Genomic DNA, 23,045 nt, shown 5'->3' with positions numbered 1-23,045 from the left:
TGCTTGTGAGACAGAACAGAGGAGGTGGGGTTGGGTCATGAGGCTGGACCCATCACCTCCCCTAGTGCAGAGTTGATCCTGGAAGTACTGACCCATGCATGATGGCTCCCCAGAAAAGTTGAAGTTGAAAAATTCCCAAAGTCCTTTCCCAAAATGTGATTCTACCAAGTGAGCTTTGGCCACCTCATGGGCAGTGGTATGCCATCTCACTAGAGCACTCCTTGGAGAGCTCCACACATCTCAGGGTCTTTGTTAAATATCTGTCTCAGTTTGTTTTGGTTGCTTCAAATGGAAAGACCCTTGGCTGTTTACAGGGAGACTTGTCATCTTCTTCCCCTGGCTGTGACAGCACTACCAGGAGTCCCAAGACCCCGTGTCTTTTCCTAACCCATGCCCCTCCATCATGGGAGGATTTGTGTGTTGTGTGGATGTCTCAGGCCTTTTGATTTCAGAGTGGTCACAAGGTTTCCGAATCTGCTTGAGTTGGTACATGACCTTGAGGAATTAATTCTCAGTTTTCTCTTTGCAGGGCCAGAAAGGAAGCAAAGGGGAAAATGGCAGCCCAGGACTTCCTGGCTTCCTGGGTCCCCGTGGGCCTCCGGTAAGCAGAGAACCCCAGTGGGGCCCAAGATACCTGGCTTCAGGTTGTGATGTTCACATGCAGTACCTTCCCTGCCACCTCCTGTGTCCTCAGTTCTGTCTGCTCAGACCATGATGACCTGTGTGGGGTCAAAGTTGCATCATGGTTTAAGAGACAGCGGAGTGCCCAGAGGTCACACCTGCATGGCAATCTCAGTGCCATCACTCCTTAATCATGAGATCTTAGGAAAGTGTCATAACCTCTTATGCTTTAGCTGTCTCATTATGCAAACGAGGATAAAGACAGCATCTACTTCTGAGGATTAAATGAAATCATTCATATAAAGGGATCAGCAATGGTTCCTGACCCACTGCAGGTGCTCAATAAATACAAACCATTGTAATGATGCATGTGGTGGGACAATGGTGTTGATCATGATCCTAGAACTTGAAGGACCCCTGGAAATAATTGTAAAGGTGAGCAAGTTTGAACCGTAGGGTCAGAACATGTAAGTGATTTACTCAAAGCCATGTGGTAGGTTTGCACTCCAGCTTGTCCTTGAGTCAAGGTCTCCTGACTTGATAGCTTAAGGCAGGGGGAAGCTGTAAGGTAATCTTTGCCAAGTTTCTGGACGGGGGGATGCTGAGGGATTCAAACATTTCCAAGTGGAGCCCTCTGGTGTCATCTGCATATTGCAGTCCACTCCTTGGACTGCTGACCTGATGAATGAGGCTTGCATGTAACATACCAGAGTAGAGAGCTTACCCATGTTCTTGTCCATCCCTTCCAACTTAATTCTGACCCCTCCGCATGCCCCACTGCCAGCCAAGCCCAGCCTGTTGGAGGTGGTAACCCCTCTTACCCTTTTCTACCATGCTGCCCAGGCTTTGCATGGTCCCATTCACTGATTTTTACATGGGCTTATTCACTCCCTTGCTAAAGGCCAAGTCTCCTTCTCCATCCCCTTGTTAATAATCTGCTGCTACTGAGCAGCCAGGCACCCACTCCTGTGGATGCACTGCAGCAATTGCTCCTGAGTCATGATAAGAGTGGGGTGCTTGTCCAGCCTTCACTACATGCCTGCCACTGGCCAGTGTGCTTTAGGAGAACTAGCACATTGACACCTCACAGTAATCCTTGAGGCAGGTACAACCACTGTTCTCATTTTACAGATGAAGACACTGAGGCACAGAGAGCTTATGGAAGTTATAGGGAGGTTGTTTAAGGTCACAGAGCTAAACAGTGGAGGAGCCAAGAATTGAACCTGGAGCCCAGTGTCTTATTGGTTTCTTGTTTCACACATTATGAGCCTACTTCTCAGAGAGGCCTCCTGACCACAACAGGACTATTTGTAAAATTGATATCCTGGAGGCCCTCTTGGTGGAGTCATATCCATCCCATTGACAAGGAGCTCTTAACCCGTGGCTCTTCTTCCTAACCTGGGGTGATTTTTTTTGCTTTCCCCTGCACAGGCTGGCCAGAGAGCCTGTCTGGGATGTCCTTGGCCAGGTAGACCATCAATTGTTGTCTTTGCTGGAACATGACTTGAGTGGAAATGTCAGTTTTAAAGACAGTCTTAGTACTGACATTGGGTTGATGCTGCAGAGCCACTGATATTCTGTTCTGCTTTCCAGGGAGAACCAGGAGAGAAAGGAGTCCCAGGCAAGGAGGCAAGTATCACACGCCCACTCACCCCTTGGCAACCCTTTACCACCAACGGGCAGTCTATGCAGGCTCAGGCCCTGGGCTTAGAAGGGCCCACACTTGCCTTAACACTCTCTACCTTCACTGTTTTGAAATTCTTAATGCCTTTTGAACAACTGGCTCATGTTTTAATTTTGCCCGGAGCCCCACAAATTATGTAGCCAGTGCAGGGGCACCGTCTTGGTATGTCTGTTTCACTTGTTTGTTCCTCAGCATCCAAGCTATCGACAAATCCTGTCAACTCTGACTTCAAATACCTGTAGGTTTTGTCCAGTTCTCTCTGTCTCTGCCACTGGACTCTAATCTAATCTGTCACCTGCTCTCACTTGAACACTGCAGTGATCCTCTAATGGATCTCCCTTTGTCCAGCCTTGCCCCTCCACAGTCTTCCACCCAGCAGACAGAGGGTCTGCAGAGCATAAGCATATGGAGACACTGCAGTACAACCTGCAGGTCTGCCCTCCCCCTGCACTCTCCGTGGAATCCAGGCTGCCATAGTCCCACCACTCCCCTCCTTCTCTAAGCTCCAGTCACTGGCCTCTTAGCTCCTGAGACATGCCAAGTTCTTTTCCAAGGGCTCTCTTTTCCCATGCTTATTCCTACTCATCCTGAGGTCTCAGCTGAAATATTGCCTTTGCCAACTTTCCTTGACACTGAAGCAAAGCAGACCCCCCACAATGCTTGGTTTTAGCACCCTGCTCTGTTCTGCTGTAGCCCAGGAGACCAGCACAGACTAGATACCAAAAATATTTGATGAGAGATGAACAGAAGAATGACTGAATGCAGAGAAAGTAGGTCTATGGAAATTAGCTCCTCTGTTTCAAGGCCTGCATTCTCCCACTTGAATGAGGAAGACGCATTTTTACCCTGTGCCTTTGGGTCACGTTCTTAACTGCAGGGAGGTGGTCACTTCCTTGAAGCTGAGTCGGATAGCTTCATATTCGGAAAGCGTTTGCTCCTCACCCCAGCCATAGGGTGCCACTCACTGGGTGTATCATTCATTCATTGCCCAATCACTGTTTCCTCTGCTTCCTGGAATGAGGTAAAGAGGAAATACCCGTAGCTCCCATTTCTGAGGGCTGCGTCAGCCCCATGTGCTAGTACTTGGGCTGCTGCCTCCACGAATTCTCTTTGGACTTCTCGAATAAATTCTAGGCTAAGCAGGCATCCTAAGTCTTCCAGATATGATCCAGCTCTCCCCTTAGAATGGGAGCCTCCTGCTTCCTCATGCCCAATATATCTCCACCTTCTCCCATCCAAGGCTTGGTCCTCACTCTTCCACGCACCTATAATGCCTTTCCTGCCACCTTTTGTTGTTAAATTTTATCCAACTTTCAAGGCTCTGTGCTTCCCAACTTACAGATTCACCCAGGAATACCGAGGCAGCTTTTGGTAATTATGTTACAGCAATTAAATCAGTCTGCCTTATGTTAGAATCAACTCATGCCCACCGCCACCTCATGGACAGGTTGTGAACTCTGTGAGAATGAGGACCATGTCTTATCTCTGTCCTCTGCATAGGTCTCAGGGCTGAACATGGCACCTGCATGAAAGGGTTGCGATGAATGTTTCTGGGGCTGAAATGGCCAGGCTCAGAAGAGCTCCAGAGTACTCTCTTTGACTTTCTTCTCTTCAATCAATGTAGAGTCTATCAACCAAGAGATGGGAAAAGAGCCCCCGGGCTGAATTTCCTTCCCCAGTATCAAGCTCTGCTTTCCAAATGTGTGCTGTCTAAGAGGCAGGCAGACAAGCATACCTTGGTCATCATATCTGGGGAGAAAGAAAGTTAGGTGTCAGCTGGCAGGAAAGTAACCCATGCGTGAGAATGGACACTGGCCAGAGGGATTAGTCAATGCTTTACAGAGGAGATGGCAGAGGAGCTGGGGGCAGAGAGGGAAGAAAGAGACATTCCAGGTGGAGACAATGACAGAAGCAGTGGGCACTGCGGGCTGTGTCCCTTGTTCCCTGACGTGACTGCCCTCCAGAAGGGAGTGGGGACTGTGGGAACATAGAAGAGGGCCACTTCTCTAAATGTTGGGTGATCGGGGGGCTTCCTGAAGAGGAGACCTGCAGGCCAGGTGGGAAGTAGGTATCTGGACAGAGAGGTGGGGAGCATGCTGCAGGCACAGGGAAGACAAGGAACAGAGGCCATGAGACCGCAGAACTGTCTGTCCCCTGCACTAGAGCCATCCAGGGCAGTGACAGCCTGTTGAAGACAACAATTCGTGCAGGGCCTCCTGGACATGTTAAAGGGAGTGGGGTTTATCCCACAAGAGGTAGGGGAGGAATCTGGAGGGGCCAACCCAGGGCTGGTGCCATCAGTCAAAGATGGACAGTGCCAGGAGGAAAGGAGAGAAGACACAGTGTGCCGCCCCCATCCCCACCATGTAGGCATAAATCAGAAAGGAGCCCTCGGGGGACCCTATCTTTTGAGGGTCCCTTGTCCTCAGCATGCAGAACTGTGAAGAATATCCAGCAAGGCAAGGACACCAGTGCAGAGGGCCTGGGGCAATGACTGTCCTTTCTTTCTCCTTGCAGGGGGTCCCTGGGAAGCCTGGAGAGCCTGGATTCAAAGGAGAAAGGGTGAGTGGAGAGCACAGGCACCTTGAACACGCCGAACGCGACCTTTGCACAGTGGCCACGGGATGTTGAGCCTGGCCTTTGTCCAAGGCAGTTAGTAAACACCTGCCTGGATCATGCCGCTTGTCGTGATTTTGTTCACTTTTTCCTGGATGATCACCAGCCCCACAAAGGGAGGTTCTTTTCCTCCCAGTATTGTTTGTACTTGATGTTATTATTATTTTTTTCCTTTTTTTCTTTTTGGTTATCAGTTTAAGTACTAAAATCATCACAATTAGAAATTCAAAGGCAAGCCTTGGGAGACATTGACAGATTTCTTTCTCCCCGTGTGCGAATGCCCGCCGAGACGGGCTCGGCTCCCGAAGTGCCAATTTGCCAGGAGCCAAATTTGTCGCTGGAGGTGACAAGGGAACAGATTTTCCCATAATGAATTGCCTTGGCGTTATACTCAGAAAGCCTTTCTTTACATTTCATTTCTCCAAAAAACAAGAGGGGAAAAGACTTTTTTTTCTTCTTTTTCTGCTGAAGAGCCTGTGGAAGGCGGACGCGTTCTCACACTCACGACTGCTGCTCCCTTTGGAGGCTTTATGCATCTCGTTTGCCCACAATCCTGCGTTTGGTCAGCCTCACGCTGTCACACTGTTGCACGACACGGACACGGACGTCCCAGGCACCCCCAGCCCACCCCCGCTTGTTTTCCATGGTCCTGAAAAGAATTTATCTCGGTTTTCTTCGCAAGTGGGGTGGGTGGGGAGCCGGCTGGCTTCTCCCACAGCCAGAGGAGTGAGAAAAGTGGGGGCAGAGTCTCAGGGATTCTCCCCCCTGGATCTTCCTCCTGTCTCCTTCCCATGACTTTGATTCCTCTATCCCGTGGCTGTTGGTTCCTGAGCGATGGAGCCAGGGACATGAGGGACATGTGGCTGAGAAGGCGTTGATGATCCCCCCCGAGAATGCGACTCAGGCAGCCGTGGGAGCTACTGGCGCAGGATATGGGCTTGAATTTTGGTTGAGAGCCAAGGAACTCAGACCACCAATGGCATCTCTTCTTTAATACCTAATCAATACGTGGAGAGCTTGCCTTTTCCCTGTTAAGTGCTTTCATGGCACATTGCCAGGGAGCCATTAGACTACCCTTTTCTTTGTACTCCTGGGAACATTTGAAATATGGGATAAGTCCTGTCACCACAAAGTGATTGTGAGATATTTAATGAATAGAAAATTCTGTACCACGCATGAGATAGGGCCTTAGCATCCAGGTGTACAAATATCAGGACTTTACTAGACCTCTGAATTCAAGATCACTGGCAGAGATTGCAACGTCCTGTGAAATGCATCACGCTTGGAAAATTGAAGTGACTTCTTTGGACCTGGCTAAATTGTTATTTTTGAATTCACTGATTTTGGGTTATTGTTGAAATATTAAAAGCAATACAGGTACATTGTTCAACAGTGAAAATTGCAGGACAAGTGAATGCAATGAAAACTTTGTGCCCCTTCCATCTCACCCCTCAGCCCCATCTCCTCTCCAGGGTCTATCACAGGGCTTTGGCTTTTTGTCTTTTCAGAGGGAGTCTGTGCACACAGAATTGTGTGTGGTGTGTGTTATAAATGTGCATTTACCTTGTATTTAACCCCCTCCCCCCTCTGAGCATATCAGACGTTATCTATTGTCTCAGTCCTTGCATTTTTCATATAAGTGCGTATGTTAGAGATGGTTTGTTGACTGCACTGTTTTCCTTTTCTGTGGCTTTGGGTCACGTTCTCAGCCATGCCACACATTTACGATTACCATCTGGTGTCTCTTCTTTTTCTCCCTGTGCCTCGCTTTCTCTGCTACATCCCAGCAATGGAGTTCCGTTATCTCTGAGGCCATTAATGTGGCTGCCATATTTTCAGACCAACTAATCATTTGAACTTGCTGGTCAAACACACAATAGCACATAAAGGCAGAGGACTGGACTGCCCTGGGCTTGCCATAGTTCCCAAATCATTGGTCCTGCACTTCCAGCTCTGGGTCAGCTGTGGGGAGAGATGAGCCCTAGGCAGTGTTGGAGGCCATTGGATAATCCTCTGTGAACTCCCTAGAGCTGAGAGAAAGGAGAGAGAGATGACCTGGGAGGGAGACACCTCTGTTGAGAGAGGACCACTGTCTCTCTAGAGAGCAAAACCAGGCCATAAAGGGGTCAGCAGCTCCACCATCAGTCTCAGTTGCCAGGGCCAGCCTTCTCCAGGCAGCCCGAGGAGCTGCACTCTTGGGATTGAGAATAGGATTGGAATTCCACAATCAACATTCTTATCCTGTTCTCTGTAGACTACCTGTGTGACGGGCTGGTGGCTTTCTGTCTCTGTGCCTTGCATGTTTTCTTTTTTCCTTTTCCTTTCTTTTTTAAAAAACAGAGTCTCACTCTGTCACGCAGGCTAGAGTGCAGTGGCATGATCATAGTTCACTGCCGTCTCAAACTCCTGGCCTCAAGCAATCTTCCCACCTCAGCCTTCCAAGTAGCTGGGACTATAGGCAATTGCCACTGTGCCTGGCTAGTTTTTTAAAAAAGATTTTTGCTAATGATGGAGTCATAACATCTTGCCCTGGCTGCCCATGTTTTTTGTTTTGTTTTGTTTTGTTTTGTTTTTTGAGACAGAGGCTTGCTCTGTCGCCCAGGCTGGAGTGCAGCGGTGCGATCTTGGCTCACTGCAACCTCCGCCTCCTGGGTTCACTCCATTCTCCTGCCTCAGCCTCCTGAGTAGCTGGGACTACAGGCACCTGCCACCACGCCCGGCTAATGTTTTGTATTTTGTTTAGTAGAGACGGGGTTTCACAGGGTTAACAAGGATGGTCTCGATCTCCTGACCTCATGATCTGCCTGCCTCGGCCTCCCAGAGTGCTGGGACTACAGGCACCTGCCACCACGCCTGGCTAATTTTTGGATTTTTAGTAGAGACAGGGTTTCACCGTGTTAGCCAGGATGGTCTCAATCTCCTGACCTCAAGATCTGCCGGCCTCGGCCTCCCCCATATTTTCATTTGTACAATCAGGACAGTGCATGTGATGGATTCTGGGGCTCTTCTCACCCCAAGCCACACATGGGCCACCCAGGGCCAAGGTCTCCCTTTCAGTGATCTAAGAGGCAGACTGGGGGAACCCCTTTTGCAGCTGCATGGGGTACAGCTTCCAGCCCTGAGACACATGCTGACATGCTTATTTCCTCCTTAGGGAGATCCTGGGATCAAAGGTGACAAAGGACCTCCTGGTGGAAAAGGCCAGCCTGGGGACCCTGGAATCCCAGGCCACAAAGGCCACACAGGCCTGATGGGTCCCCAAGGACCACCTGGGGAGAATGGACCAGTTGGACCCCCAGGGCCTCCAGGCCAGCCGGGATTTCCAGGACTGAGGGTAAGGATGCTAATATGGCTTTGGACTCAGGGCTCCTCAGGGCCTAAGGGGGAGCCAGGGAAGTGTGTGGACTTCAGAGGCACCAGGTTACAGATCCCAGTCTTCCAGTGACTGAAGGTATGACCTGGGGCAGGCTACTTTTCCTCTCTGAATCTGCCGTTCCTTGTCTGCAAAAAGGGAAAACAAAATCCTCTTCTGATTTATGATGATCAAGTGAAATAACGTGCCCAGCTTAAGAAATGCCCAAAAATAGTCCCTCTTCTGTCCAACCCTCTTCTCAGTGGTAATGAATCCTTAAGACTTCATTTCTTGGGCTGTAGAACTCTTCTGCCCAGGACCTTGTGCAAAAGGCAGTTGAGAAGACACCCAGCTCCCAGGGGTCTGAACTTCACTGTGGGATGGTTCACCATCCATTTCGATGCCTGGCTATGCCAGTCTTGTATCTGCCGACCTAGAGTACTCCTTCGTCCCCCTGCGTCTCTCTTTCTCCAGAGCTGGGAACAAGGGCTTATTTAGAGTGATGATGGTTTTTTCTTTCTTTAAACATCCTTTATTCTAGTAGCAGCACTTTCATTTTACACAATCTCATGACACAGGCATACACGGGCTATAAAAAGATAAACGCAGAGCTCCCCTGGTGGAAGTCCATGTGACCACTCCTTCCTGCTCAGCAGCCCATATGGTCTTCTGGAGACCCTCGTATTTCTCAGAGCCCAGGTCTGGATGACCTCCATGTCCCTGCCACTTCTGATGCTCTGCAGTCGCGTCAGTTCCTGGTGGCTGTGGTCAGCCTGGGTTTCAGCTGCCCTGAAAGACGCCAGGCAGCCAGAGCCTGTCTCTTGGCCAAGTCAGTGGAGAGGCTGGAGCACTCAGCTGACTTCCAAAGCCCTCTTGGAGCTTTGCCAAGTTCTGCCAGTCCTGCTGCTATGGGCAGTGATGAGAATACTGGGACTAACATAGAAGATTCTTGGTCAGAATAAAAGAATAAGGAAATGGAATCTATCTCATGCCAGGTATGGGGCTACAGAGATGAGCACAGTAAGACCTCTGCCCTTGAGGGGTAGACAGTGCCCTGGAGCAGTCAGACAGGAAGGGATCAGCTCTGTACATCCCGAGGACAGCTCCTCTAGGTTCTTCTAAGAATCACAAGCCACTCTGTGAGCTTGGAGACAACACTTGCTCCTCTGGTTGTCAAACTCATCAGCTTCTGTGGACCAAGCACCAGGACTTGGTGAGAAAGTTGTTTAGAGCCACAGTGGACCTAAGCAGGGAAAACCAGAGCATGGGAACCAGAGTGGCCAAGTAGCCAGGCAGGGGAAATCCACATGAGTTCACATAGAAGGCAGCCTGTAGGCTATGTCCAAAAGGTGGACACAACTTTGGCAGCAGAGATTAGGGGCCAGATCTCCCAGGTCCAGTGCTAAGAAGGGAATATGAGTGGAATTAATGGGCACAGTGGCTTGAGCAGGAAGGAAATCCAGTGAATAAGCTGGAAGGGTATGGAAGGAAGGGCAGTAGTGGCTCAGAGAGCCCAGAATCTGGATTGCTGTGTAAAATGCGATGATGCTGCCTGCATAACAGAGAAGGGAGGAAGGGATTAGAGTTGTGGAAAAGATTGGGCTAGGAACATGTGCTTCCCTGTGTGGGTATATACCACCTACGAACTTCCTGGTTTCTCAAGTCCTCAGGGTTCTTAGGTGGCAGAAGTTACTGGGAAGATGAATGACTCCACCTTCCCTCCCTCCTAGGGGGAGTCTCCATCCATGGAAACCCTGCGTCGGCTTATTCAAGAAGAGCTGGGGAAGCAGCTTGAAAGTGAGTATCTGGACTGTGTTACGGTCTTGCAGAGAAGAGCCCAGGAAGCAGTTCTCTCATTCAGCCTTGAATGCTTTTGCATCCTGGAATAAGAAAAGCACTTGACTGGCAGCTCAAGTGTAGACTGTCAGGGTTGGGGAACGCCCTGAAGACTGTTCTGTCCTTTATCTGACACATATTTTCTCTAGGACTACTACTTCAGCTTTCACTTGGTTACCTCTAGTGAAGGAGAGCTCACTATCTACAAAAAGAGCTCTGCTATGATCAATCATTTATTCTGTGCATTGAGCCATTTATCTAGTCTGTAAAGAAGTTTGGTTATTTACTGCTATGAGCCTCATGAAACTCACAGTCCAGAGAAGGTAGATAAACAAATAGACAAGACGATTTTAGTAAAGTCAATAGAAGTTCTTAAATTTTATTTGTCACAGCAGACATTAAAAGAGGACAGATGAACATACCTAAGATAGTTCAGAGGCCAGGGAGTGGATTAATGAAGGCTTCCTGGAGGAGGGGCCATGTAAGCTACAAGTTGAAAGATGAAATGTGACCCCAGGTCTATGGAGCAACATGTATGAAGGCCCTGAGCAGGGCAGGCAGGCCTAGTGCTTTCAAGGAACTAAAATCCTTTCCGTCATGTTGCATTGACTCAGTGTTAAGTCCCCAGGTCTAGCATGTGCCTATGCGTAGCAGATGCTTAGGGAGGGAGGAAGGTAGGAGTATAGTAGTAATCATGCCAACATGTTGGCATCTGCTAAGATCAGGTGAAGTTCTCAGCACTTGCAAGTGTTAACCCAAGGCAGCCTCCAAACAATCTCATGAGGCTCATGTAATTATTGTAAGAATTGTTAGAAGCAGAATTATTAGGGGCTAAGTAACTTAAGGTTGATGAGCTGGGAAGATCTGGCCAGGATTTGCAGGCAGGCAGCCTCACTGAAGGTTCTGTGCTCTTCATCACCAAACTCTCTTGAGCAACAGTCTTTCCCATTCCCTCTGCAATAGGAAGTTAGAGGAGAAGAAAGTCACACAAGTTCTTGTTGCAGCAAAGAAGAGAAATCCATAACTACTTTCCCGGAGCACAAGGACAAAAGGGAAGGGCACATTTATTCACATGATCATGTCTCAGTTATCTTGCACCTCCCATTGTGAGATTCTGTGCTGGGAGCAAGGACACAGCTGTAAACAAGACAGCCCTCCTTCCTGTCCTCTTGGAGTGTCCAGGGGAACACAGTCCATTTCCATGCAGGAAAAAGAACACGATCTTTTTCCTATATGGAAATGAGGGCAAAGGACTGTTTTCTGAAGCACACGTCAAGGAGTGGGTTTTGGGTGGGAGAAGGAGGCGATGAGAGGAGGGAAATAAGGACCAAATTGGTGGGCACCATGGGTGGGTGGTGTTCTGAGGTGTCATGTGTGTAGATCTCTGAGTTCTACCTTCTGAATGCTGGATTCATCAGTGACAGAAATGACCTTTGCTTTTGGGGGATTTCTAGCCCAAGAGCAGAGACAAGACCCGTTTCAAAATGGTTTGGATAGAGAATCTGCTGGGCTGAGTCCTTTCTTCCAAACAGGCCTTTGAGGAAGGAGCATCCACTCCACTTTAATGATGAGAAAATCAAGGCTCAGAAAAGTTGAGCAATTTGTCAAGGTCGCAGAAGCCAACCACCTGTCCTCCTGCCACCTTGTGAGAGGAATAGTAGGAGGGAGACACTCTGGGAATTGATCAACCAGGCAGTCAGAAGAGCGTGACTCTACCTTGGTTTCCCTATCAAACGCCGGGGGCCTTGGGTAGCCTCCCAGCCTCTGGTTTTGGTCACACTGTCTGCAAAATAGCAGTTTGGGTCTGATTACCCATGACTGCATGGCAAACAAAGACTGCCCTTGGTGGCCATCAGATGCGCATATATCCCCTGTCACATTGAAAGGCTGCCACACCAGCACTGGACTTCTGGGTTTTTTAATCAGTTCTGTCATATTAACATTTTAGATGTATAGGATCTCCAGTGACCATCATGTCCAGCCCTTTAGCTTATAGATGAGGACTCTGACATCGGAGAGGAAAAGTGACCAACATAGTTTTGTGTAAGCCATTTACCTCCTCCACCCCAGCATCAGTTTCCCCAACTGACCATTGCAATTGCTACTGCTGCTACTGCTGTCCATGCTACTATGGCTTCCATCGTTCTGCCCCTGGGGTAGCAGCCAGCATCTCCTGAGCACTTAGCAAGTGCCAGGCACTATTCCACATGCATCATCTCACTTACTCCATCCTCATTCCAGCCCAGTGGGGTAGGTGCGGTTTCTTTGTCTCCATTGCATAGAAAGGGACACCAAGGCTGAGAATGGTCAAGTAGCTTGCTCAAGGCCACCTGGCTGTCCGTGGCTGTCCTGGGATCCCAGCCTGGGCAGACTTGCTCCAGGGGCAGCGATGGTCACTACTGATTAAGTCACCCCATGGCCAGCCACAATCAGAAGGTGCCCATACAAATGCTGCACATGTGCCATGTGACGTGTCATTGATGTTGTTTCTGCAGCTATTATTGGCCCCTTGGTTCTGAGTTGGCAGTGAGTAGCCATCCTGTCCTATGTCCACTATCTGTTCTTCATGAAATGCCTCTCTTTTTCTACTTCACAGCCAAACTCGCCTACCTCCTGGCCCAGATGCCCCCAGCGTACATGAAGTCATCTCAAGGCAGACCTGGGCCCCCAGGGCCCCCTGGAAAAGATGGGCTTCCAGGCCGGGCCGGCCCCATGGGGGAGCCAGGTCGTCCTGGGCAGGGGGGTCTGGAAGGACCCTCTGGACCCATAGGTCCCAAAGGTGAGTGAAGACCTGGAGGAGATATACTCCGTGTACTCCTGGAGGGCGGAGAAGGAACAGGGCTTGGAGGTGGCACTGCATGCATTATTCATGCCACTCTCATTCCCTGTAGCTTGGTAACACCCAGAGTTTTGGCATCATATAATTTTATCATATGCATAAGAGGCTTTCATGCTTGACATTTTTACAAAATTATGCTTCTGCTAGGAAGATTGAATCAGTTCCCTCCTACTTTCTTGTTCTCTCTCCATCTCCGCTGCTCAAGTTTCAGGGAGGTAAACAACATGCCTCCTTTTTCCTCCACCGAGTTTAGCACTGAGGAATAAGACATTTAATCTCAATGGAGATTAAATGCCAGCCTTAAAATTGGAACAAAACAGCTGTTAACTGCCCAGGTCTCAAGGCAGTGACTTATCAGGACATCAGAGCTCCAGCCAACAGAAGGTCTCTCCTTCAAAGGGCAGAGGCCGTATGATTTAACTCATCACACAGTGGCAAACAGGTCAGAAGAAGCCAAGTGTCAGCAGAACACTTACTCTCTCTGCAGGAAGACAGATGTGAGAGAGAGAGGAAGGATTAAAAAATAAATTTAAAAACTTTTTTTTTTAACAAAAGGTTTTTAAAAAAAAAAAAATTTCTTTAAGTTCTAGGATACATGTGCTGAACGTGCAGGTTTGATACATGGGTATATATGTGCCATGGTGGTTTGCTGCACCTATCAAACCGTCATCTAGGTTTAAAGCCCCGCATGCATTAGGTTATTTGTCCTAATGCCCTCTGTCCCCTTGACCCCCACCCCCCGACAGGCCCCGGTGTGTGATGTTCCCCTCCCTGTGTCCATGTGTTCTCATTGTTCAGCTCCCACTTATGAGTGAGAACATGCGGTGTTTGGCTTCCTGTTCCTGTGTTAGTTTGCTGAGAATGATGGCTTCCATCTTCATCTGTGTTCCTGCAAAGGACATGAACTCATTCTTTTTTATGGCTGCATAGTATTCCATGGTGTATATGTGCCACATTTTCTTTATCCAGTCTATCATTGATGGGCATTTGGGTTGGTTCCAAGTCTTTGCTATTGTGAACAGTGCTGCAATAAACATACGTGTGCATGTCTCTTTATAGTAGAATGATTTATGAAAGGTTGTTTAAAAAATATTTTATCTATTTTTTTAAGCTTGCCTGCTTTCAAATAGCTTATATAATTAATAACAATTTTTGAATAAGGCAATTTCAAATAAAGGTAAAAGACAGGAGACCAGCCGCATAATTCACTCCTGTCCGATTAGGAGTAAGCATGGGGCAGGGAAAGGAGCATGTGGTGTCATTTTAGCTGCTCTGGAGTGATTTGGAGTTAGGGAGATGAATACTTCTAACATTGTCCTCTTTTGATCTCCCATTTTCTTACTAATTCTTAATTTGCTTATCCATTTCCTGTAATGTTTCTCCTACTTGAAAGGCTTTTTGTTAAATTTGTATATTCTAGTCCTACTCATATGATTTTATAAAACAAAATATATAAAATAAATGTCAATAAGAAAGCATAAAACAGAGAACATCAGATTGTGGCAGAATACTGACCAAACACAATTATTATAACAATAAAAATGAATGGTCTGAAGTCCCCGTGAACCAGCAGAATTTCAATCGGGGTTACAAGAGAAAATACACTGCATGCAGCAGATATTCAAGAAACAATATGGCAAAACAAGTGATTGATTTAAAAAACAAGGGTGAGAGACAGTTTAATCCAATCTCCACCATCTTCATTCAAATATGATCTCAAGTGTCCTCCCAGAGAAAATGGATCACTCTCTCCTCTGCATGTCTGTAGTGTTTTTTTTGAAATTCCTGTTATGGTACTTATCGCATTCTGTTTCATACTAGAATGTTCTTCTTGCCCTATTTGATTTCTCTTATTAAATTTCAAGCTTCTTGAGAGTAGAGCTGTGTGTTACTTATCACTGCGCATGCCCACGTGCGTGTTGAATTGGTTATATACCATCCAGTTTCTTCCTGATAAAGGTTCAGGTACAATGCTTTGAAAACACAGGAAGCATAGACATATAAGAGGAGATGCATGTGGACTTCTGTGTGTACGGCATATGAGAGAGTGTGTAGGTGTGTACATTTGTCTGAATGAGTCAGTATGTGAATATGAGTGTATGTATACAGTTGTTAATATGGTTTGAATATATATATGTCTGTATGGAATTGGGTAGATACGTGCTTGAACAAATGTTCATATGTAGATATGTGTTTAGGAGGGAGTGTTTATTTTGGTGATTCCATGTGCATACTTCTGAATGTGAGTGTGTGCTGGAGTGTGTGTGTGAATGAGTGTGTGAATGGGAATTGGGGTCCTGTGCGGCATGAGTGTGTGTGCACAGGGTGGTTTAGACTGGAACGCCACAGCAGCCCAGTGCTGCACCTGCACATCCCGCAAGGTGGGATGACCAGTTTCTGTCCTCCCCGGGGGTCTCCACCATCAAAAGTGCATGTTTTTCTTCCCAGGTGAGCGAGGAGCCAAAGGTGACCCAGGTGCACCTGGAGTTGGCCTCCGAGGCGAGATGGGACCCCCTGGAATCCCAGGTATGACTCATTCTGCAGTCTCAGGGGTAGGGTGTGAGCTACCCTGGAGACCCAGCACCCCTGCCCGTGGCCCCACAGGACTCAGCAGTGAGCGGAGAGGAGGGCTTAGGCTCTACAGATGAGGAGGAGACAGAGATCACTCACTTGGTTTCATTAAATATTTCTAAAATACGACCTTCTTGACTTACTAAGAAAACTGTAGTGTATTCTATGAATTGTTGAAGTGTATCCCGCGAATTTAAAATTTCATGAAATGGTCCTGGAAAAAAAAAATTGACTTGGGCTAAATCAGGAACTGCTGGGGACTGTGTTTCTCTTTCAGACGTTTCTGGTGCACATTCACTATTATAAGTGCTAAGGACTCTCGCATTAAAAAATGTGTCTGTTTTGTTTAACCTAGCACTTTCGAAATTCACTTGAAAGAGAAGTCCTTTTTCTTTCACTATGCAGTTGTTAATATCCTTTTAGTATTTCTCAGAGTATGTTTTGGGGAATGCTCACCCAGTGGTAGGGTGGTTAGCTGTCCCAGGGCTGAGGATGTTTCTGGGAACTGAGAATTTCAGTTTTAAAGCCAAGACATGACTTGAGAAAACTGGGGCAAGTTGGTCATGCTACCAAGTAGCCATGTTGGAAGATCTCTGCAATGCAGCAATAATCACATTCCAAAATTAGATGTATAGGTAGAAGGTAGAAGAAATTTGACTTTTGAGGCTTCTATTTTTTATTTAACTTTAATTTCTGTGTTTGCCCGAGGTCAAATCTGAATATTGATCTTATAGAGAATTTCGATTTTAGTATTTATACCTTCATGATTTTCCAAATTTTCTAAAGTGGATATTTATTATTATTTTCATTAGATAAGATAATTAGAAATACATTATAAATATTTATTTTTATGGCTCACCTATTTTCAAATAGCTTACAATATTAAGAATAACTTTTAAAAGAAGGCAATTTCAAATAAAGAGTAAATGGCAGAACAGAAACCATTTAAAAGGAGGAAGTAACTGTACCAATGTGGAAGTGAGATAATTATCCCATTTCAGTGGCTCTTAGCCCAAGGAATGAATAACACTGAGGCCTCAAAACTTGATCTAGGCAGGATTATAGATTAAATAGCTATTACCAAAGCATTAATAGAGTTAATGAAATATCTACAGATCTTTTTAAGTAAAAAGTTTTCTTTGTGTTTATTTTATATGATATTTTCTGATAAGACGATTACTAAGACATAAGAAGGGATGTCACTACTAGGGTTAACCACAAGGCTTAGCACTGACCTTCCAAGTTGCCAAAGGTAAGAAGAAAGATAGGTTGATTATATGTGATGTTATGATGCTTACTAAGTGAAAGGATAGAAGTTTGTCTATAGGCAATATTTTCTGGGTCTCAATTTTGGACTATTTTAAGTGTCACTTACTTGCATCCTAGATGTTGTGTTTGGCCATGATTTTACAGAATAGCTTAATGTAATCCAAATATGTGGTTCAAGTTTAATGTGTAGATAAAGCTGAGAAAATACAGATTTGGAGCAAGTTGGATGTTGCACAATGGAATGTCACCAGGTGTCTCTAAGGTCATGTGAATTGGGGCTGAGGGTTGATGATCAGGACTTGGTGTCTACTCTCCATTCAGACTCATTCCCTAGAGTCATGTAAGAACCCAGAAGGCCAGGTCTCTCATCTGACTCTTCAGTGGAGAAATATACCCTACCTGGTCTCAATATACCCTTGTTTCTTTCTCTCCAGTGGTACCTGGATTACTATCCTAGGTCAAATAGTTAAAGCAACCCCTTCTTCTACATATTGAGGTGCTCCTGCTACCTGGTGTTTATGTGGACCACTCTAGTTGCTCAGAGCTCCCAGACCATGGGGATGCTCTGTCTGAGGATGTTTCAGGTCCTGAGTTCATAGTGAATGGAAGCTGTGAGTTCAGGGCCCATCCCCTCCCAGAAGGATCTTGAACCACCTTCTGTTTCTTTTGCTCCTTGGGCCAGGTCAACCCGGGGAACCTGGCTATGCTAAAGATGGACTTCCTGGGATCCCTGGCCCTCAAGGGGAGACAGGACAAGCTGGACATCCTGGCCCCCCAGGACCTCCCGGTCCCCCAGGCCAATGTGACCCTTCCCAGTGTGCCTACTTCGCCAGCCTTGCTGCCCGGCCGGGTAACGTGAAGGGTCCCTAGAGGACTCTGGAAAGCCAGAAGACTGCAGTGGATTTCTGAAACTTGAACTCAGAGCCCAATGGGAAGCCAGAGGTCTTGAAAGACTTCAGCCATGTGTTCCTTTTTTTTTCCTTTCTTTTATCATTTGCTTTTTGTTTTATTTTCTTGAGAGACCTCAAAATTATTAAATCCAACAGACGCTGCCGGTCGGTCAGATTATTATTAATATTATTGTTGTTGTTAATTATTATTATTATTTCATATGCTGATGCTTTGTGAGTTCTTTTCCACTCCTTTAAAGTTGGGAAAACTTGATTCGTGGGGCAGGAGATTGTTTCTTCATTCTTCTGACAGCCCCCATCTGACGTGTAACTGCCCATTTTAAGGAAACTCTTGGTGCTACAAAACCCTGACCAGACACTTGGCAAATTTACCTCTTTCTTCAAAAGAAAAACTTTAAGAAAATGAGCCAATGGGCTTCATTCTCAGTCATGCCCGGAGATCACCCAGGGAGAAATAATACAAACACCACCACCGTCCAGAGAGAGTAAAGAAGCAGAAAGAGAAAGAATTTGCAACCATGAGGAATGTTCCCACCTCCCGATGGGACGTGCATTTGGAGAACACAGAATCAGCCCTCAGGGTGCACTCCAGCCACCTCAGTGCTCTAAGCTCACAGAAGTGAAATAATGTCTGTGCGTTGGCAATGGCTTTGTGGGATCATATGTCTTGGCCAAAGATGGGAAAACCCATGTTGAAGAGGCAGCCCTTGAGTGTTAATTTGTCTTCTAAACTGTGGGTAAGGCCCCTTCAAGTTCCTCTTGTTGGTTTCAATTATATTAATTATAAAACAAGTGGATGTGGTGACCATCCACTTGTGTTTCCCTAATGATGGGCAGTTGGCCAGGGCACTGACCAGAGCTGGGAAATTTGTATCTCCAGGGCGGCTCTGTCTCTGAAATAAATGGCATCAAGTGCATGTGTGTATGCGACATGCCCTGCCTGAACAGGTGCTCAATAAATCCAAGTTTCCTTCTCTTGAGTTCCTCTTGATGATTGATTTCTTATATTCAACTTCCACCTGAATGTGAACTCCTCAAGCAATGGGATGTATCTTTTTCTTCTGAGAACCGTAGCACAGAGTCCACACGTTCAGCCCACCTGGTGAATGAATGAGGGAGTGAATGTGTGTGCCTGACTGAGCTAGTCCAGGGCCATTCATTAGCCTCCCTTCATATGGAAGCAGACATTTAGATGTGCACATTTATGCTGGATCACAGTGGGGAGGGAGTGAAGCAAGTTGGAAAGTTTTAGCAGAACCTGTCCTGTTAAACTGCATCTAGAGGCCAAATGATTCACCAGTACTCTTCCTGCATTTGTTCTTGACTGACAGATTGACTGGTGGACCGATTGATCGATCCATTGATTCATCCATTCATTCATTTGTCCATTCACCCAAGCCATTAGCCACTTACAGACTAATGCAGTAGATGTTTATCAAGAACTTCCTTTGTGTGATCCCCTGTTCTGGATGCCTCTAATTGATTTAGAAACTGGGAACATAAACATTTCAAGAAGTTTGATGTTTCCATGGATAAAGAAGTATTATTGCAATGATTTAAAAATGAAATCTGATACCCATTCCTTGTGTTCAGTCAGCTGGTGCTGATTCTGGGGCTGGATGGGTGTCAGGGGTCCAAAAGAAGCCATTCCTGTTGGTGCAGAATGAGACAGCCTCCCTCTCAGTCTTTCTCACGTTTACCATCTCAGTTGGTTTTCACAACCATTGAAGATGCAGGGGTATTACTCTAATACCCTTTTTCATTTGAAGAAACTATCTCAGGGACCTCAGAAATACTCTCATCCAGTGACTTTTAACATTTTCTGACCATGACCCACAGTAAGAGGTGTAATTTCTTAGTGACTCAGTACATGCATACATATATAAAGCAAGGGTTTTGAAATAAAATATCTACCTGATCAAGTGTGCTTGATCGAACATTTACTATTCTATTTCATTTTTATTGTTGTTGTATGAAATAGACTACGTTTTAGAGCAGTTTTAGATTCACAGCAAAATTAAGAGGAAGGTACAGATTTCCATGTGCTCCCTGCCCACCCCCAACCACCCACATACACACACAGCCTCCCCCACCCACCCACCTTCCAAATCCCACACCCTAGCGGTACGTTTGTTACAGTTGATGAATCTACATTGACACATCACTATCACCCAACATCCATAGTTGACATGAGGGTTCACTCTTGCTGTTGCACACTTTATGGGTTTGGACTAATGGATACTGAAATGCTATTATCCACCATTATCCACCATTATAAGATCATGCAGAAGAGTTTCACTGCCCTAAAAAGTCTCTGTTGTCTGCCTCTTCATACTCCTCTTCTCTCCTAACCTGTGGAAACTGCTGGTTTTTAAAAATTGTCTCCATAGTTTTGTCATTTCCAAAATATCTAGTTGGTATCATACAGCCTTTTCAATTTAGCTTCTTTCACTTAGTATTTTGCATTTAGATTCCTCTATGGCTTTTTCTTGGCTTAATAGCCCCCTTTTTTTTAGTGCTGAATAATATCCCATTGCCTGGAAGTTTCAGGATTTATCCATTTACCTACTGAAGGGCATCTTGGTTGCTTCCAAGATTTGGCAGTTATGAATAAAGCTGCTATAAACATATCTGTGCAGGGTTTTGTGTGGATGTAATTATTCAACTCCTTTGGGTAAATACCAAGAAGCACAATTGCTAGATCGCATGGTAAGAGCATGTTTAGTTTTGTAAGAAACTGCCAAATTGGTCTTCCAAATAGCTGCATCCTTTTCCATTCCTACCAGCAGTGAGTTTCTGTTGCTCCACCTTCTCACCTGCATTTTGTGCTGTTAGTGTTTGGGATTTTGGTCATTCTAATAGGTGCGTAGTGGTATCTCATTGTTGCTTCCATTAGCAATCTTCTAATAACATGATATCCAGCATATTTTCATGTGCTTATTTTCCACTTGAATATGTTCTTTGGTGAAGTTTATGTTCAGATGTTTTGCCCATTTTAAAAAATTAAGTTGTCTGATTTTAATTTTTGAGTCTCAAGAGTTTTCTCTATATTTTAGATAACAGTTCTTTGTCAGAAACCTGGCAGTCACAGGCCTGAGGTTCCCAATTACTGGTACAGGGTGAGGTGTTCACCTGCCAGGTGGGACCAGAGGTCAACAGTGTGAGCTGGACAGAAAACCAACCCAAATGTGTTGCGTTGAAAGGATGGCTTTTCATTCTGAGACTGGAATCTCTCTAATTTTTAGGGTTTAAAATGACTCATACTGTGAGAAATAATAGTGAGAGAAAGAGAATGTGGTGTGTGTGTGTGTGTGTGTGTGTGTGTAGAGTAATATTTGCTTCTTTGTTTTTTATATCCTTACTTGACAAAATAAAGATCTGGCTCACCTCCCTTATATAGTTCCCAATAATTATTATTTTGTAATTAGCAGTTCGTAATTCCCACACCTGGGAATATCTGGTGTAATCCAAATCCTTATTTTTCCCCCACAAATGGGAAAAACAAGGCTCAGAAAGAAAGAATGATTTTCCCAAAATTCTAAGTGTGGAGCCCAGTATTTGGATACAAGAGTTCAAACCACTTCTCTGGTGAGTCCCTTGATATGCCTGATGGTAAAAATTCATAGGGGAACTTTATTTCTAGCAGTATAGATTCTAGGGAACTATTCCAGAACCACTGAATCAGGGTCTCTGGGAGATGGTATGGAATAATCAGTGTTTGAAGTCTCCCCAGCAGATTTTAGAGATCTCTGCCCTACCCACACTTCCTTTGCTGTCTCCCTCCCAGGCTAAGCACCATTGAGGCCTCCTGCTGCTCAGTTTCCCAGAGTCCCATATATTTCAACCCAAACCTTGGGGCTCAGAGTTTAGGTAAACCCAGAACAGGACTCAGATGTCCCCACAGATTTTGAGATCTTCAAAGATGAGATGCTTCATCCTCACTACTGTGAGCTTGGAAAGATGCTTTCCTGAGTTGGGAAGAAACAAATAATTCACTCAAGTGACCCAAGGAGTTGGGCTCAAACCTGGAGTGACCAGCGCTTTCTAGGCAGCCCTTCCTACTTGCTTTCTGCCAACTGCTACAACCTGAGGGTCCATCTCTGCAAACCCCTTCTTTCTTAGAATGCCATAGGGTAGGTACAGAAAGAGTTGATTCTGTGTTTTGGAGAAACTCAGCACCTGGTTCAGTAGATGCTCAATAAGTACACAGCAGATATTCAATAAATAATGGATGAGACCAGGGGTTTCCCAAAGACCTCCGAGGTGTGTTTTGGGATACCTGGGCCCACATGGGGTTTCTCCCATATAGGGTTGGTCATATAAGCTCACTCCGCTTCCAGCTGGAGGAAGGGGAATGAGTAGAATTCTGCCATATTGGCCTTGGCTCAGGGACCACTCTGCCTTCTGCGCAGGGCACCTGCATGCTTTCTTGTTGGGGGCAGGTTGGTGACCAGCAGCCCTGGCTTCTGTGGTCTAGGACTTGGAAGAACTTCCCCAGCTTGAGTGCAGCCAGGCTGCAGTGCTGGGTGACCCCCGTTCATTTGTTGATTAGCCTCTCTCTGATCCCTAAGAACTGCCCAGCTGCTTGGCTTTAGTGTTGCAGCCCATCCCTTTGCTGCCCAATGCACTCCAGTTGCTCAAAACTGGAGACATCAAAGGAATAACCAAGTAACCTCAGTTTCCTCCTCCATTAACTAAAATTGACAACATTAATTCACAGGATTTGGGTGAGGATTAAATTTTTTAAAAGGTAGGGCAAACTAAACCATCCTTTACAAGAGTCTCTTTGCCACCCTTTAAGAACACTTGAGTCAACTCTGCTCATTTGTTTACTTTAATTCAAGGAGAGGAGCACTTCTTTTTAAACCAGTGGGTGCTTACCTATTTTTCAAAGCATGTTCCTTTAAGCTTTATCATTTATTCCTTGCAACACAACTGTGATGGGCCAGGCATAGATCTTTGCCCTTCCATTCATTAGGAAACTGTCAAAGGGGTGAGGCAATTTGCCCAAAGTCATGCACAAAACTCCCGTCTCCCACTCCCTGGAGAATGCCCCACCTCCCTACACTGTGACACAGGACACAGAAGCATGCTCTAAGCCAGCAGACAGCAGCCTCACTCTGGGCCACCTTTGTCTATGTCCCTCCTGGACTCTCCTGGCGAGGTGAAGAGAGCTGACACTAACCTGTGTTTTTCAGAAATGTTCTCCAGGGCAAAGGAGAAGCTGTTCATTAAATCATTAAAAGGAGGGAGGGTGTATTTCTGGCTGCATCTTTGACGTGGTTGGGGACACGCTATTTTAGGGGCATAATTTTGTTTCTCTTCCTTTTCTTTTCTTACCAATTG

The 23,045-nt window shown here is 46.0% G+C and overlaps 1 protein-coding gene across 1 annotated transcript in view; it reads left to right on the top strand.

Moving 5' to 3' along the window:
- The window catches only part of COL22A1 (collagen type XXII alpha 1 chain), a 325,869-nt gene extending 307,192 nt beyond the window's left edge, over window positions 1-18,677 (top strand). The window contains exons 57-64 of the mRNA XM_055348666.2: window positions 530-601; window positions 2,215-2,250; window positions 4,823-4,867; window positions 8,076-8,255; window positions 10,004-10,070; window positions 12,706-12,888; window positions 15,397-15,474; window positions 17,471-18,677. Of these exons, the coding sequence (XP_055204641.2) occupies window positions 530-601; window positions 2,215-2,250; window positions 4,823-4,867; window positions 8,076-8,255; window positions 10,004-10,070; window positions 12,706-12,888; window positions 15,397-15,474; window positions 17,471-17,658 (849 nt within the window). The 3' untranslated portion in view covers window positions 17,659-18,677. The remainder of the gene's footprint in view (window positions 1-529; window positions 602-2,214; window positions 2,251-4,822; window positions 4,868-8,075; window positions 8,256-10,003; window positions 10,071-12,705; window positions 12,889-15,396; window positions 15,475-17,470) is intronic.
- The last annotated feature ends 4,368 nt before the right edge of the window (window positions 18,678-23,045 follow it).

The sequence above is a fragment of the Gorilla gorilla genome, chromosome 7 (assembly GCF_029281585.2).
Source record: "Gorilla gorilla gorilla isolate KB3781 chromosome 7, NHGRI_mGorGor1-v2.1_pri, whole genome shotgun sequence".
In the NCBI taxonomy this organism is placed as follows: Eukaryota; Metazoa; Chordata; class Mammalia; order Primates; family Hominidae; genus Gorilla; species Gorilla gorilla.
Note: the sequence above shows the minus strand (reverse complement) of the source record. Positions and strands in the feature narration are given on the sequence as shown.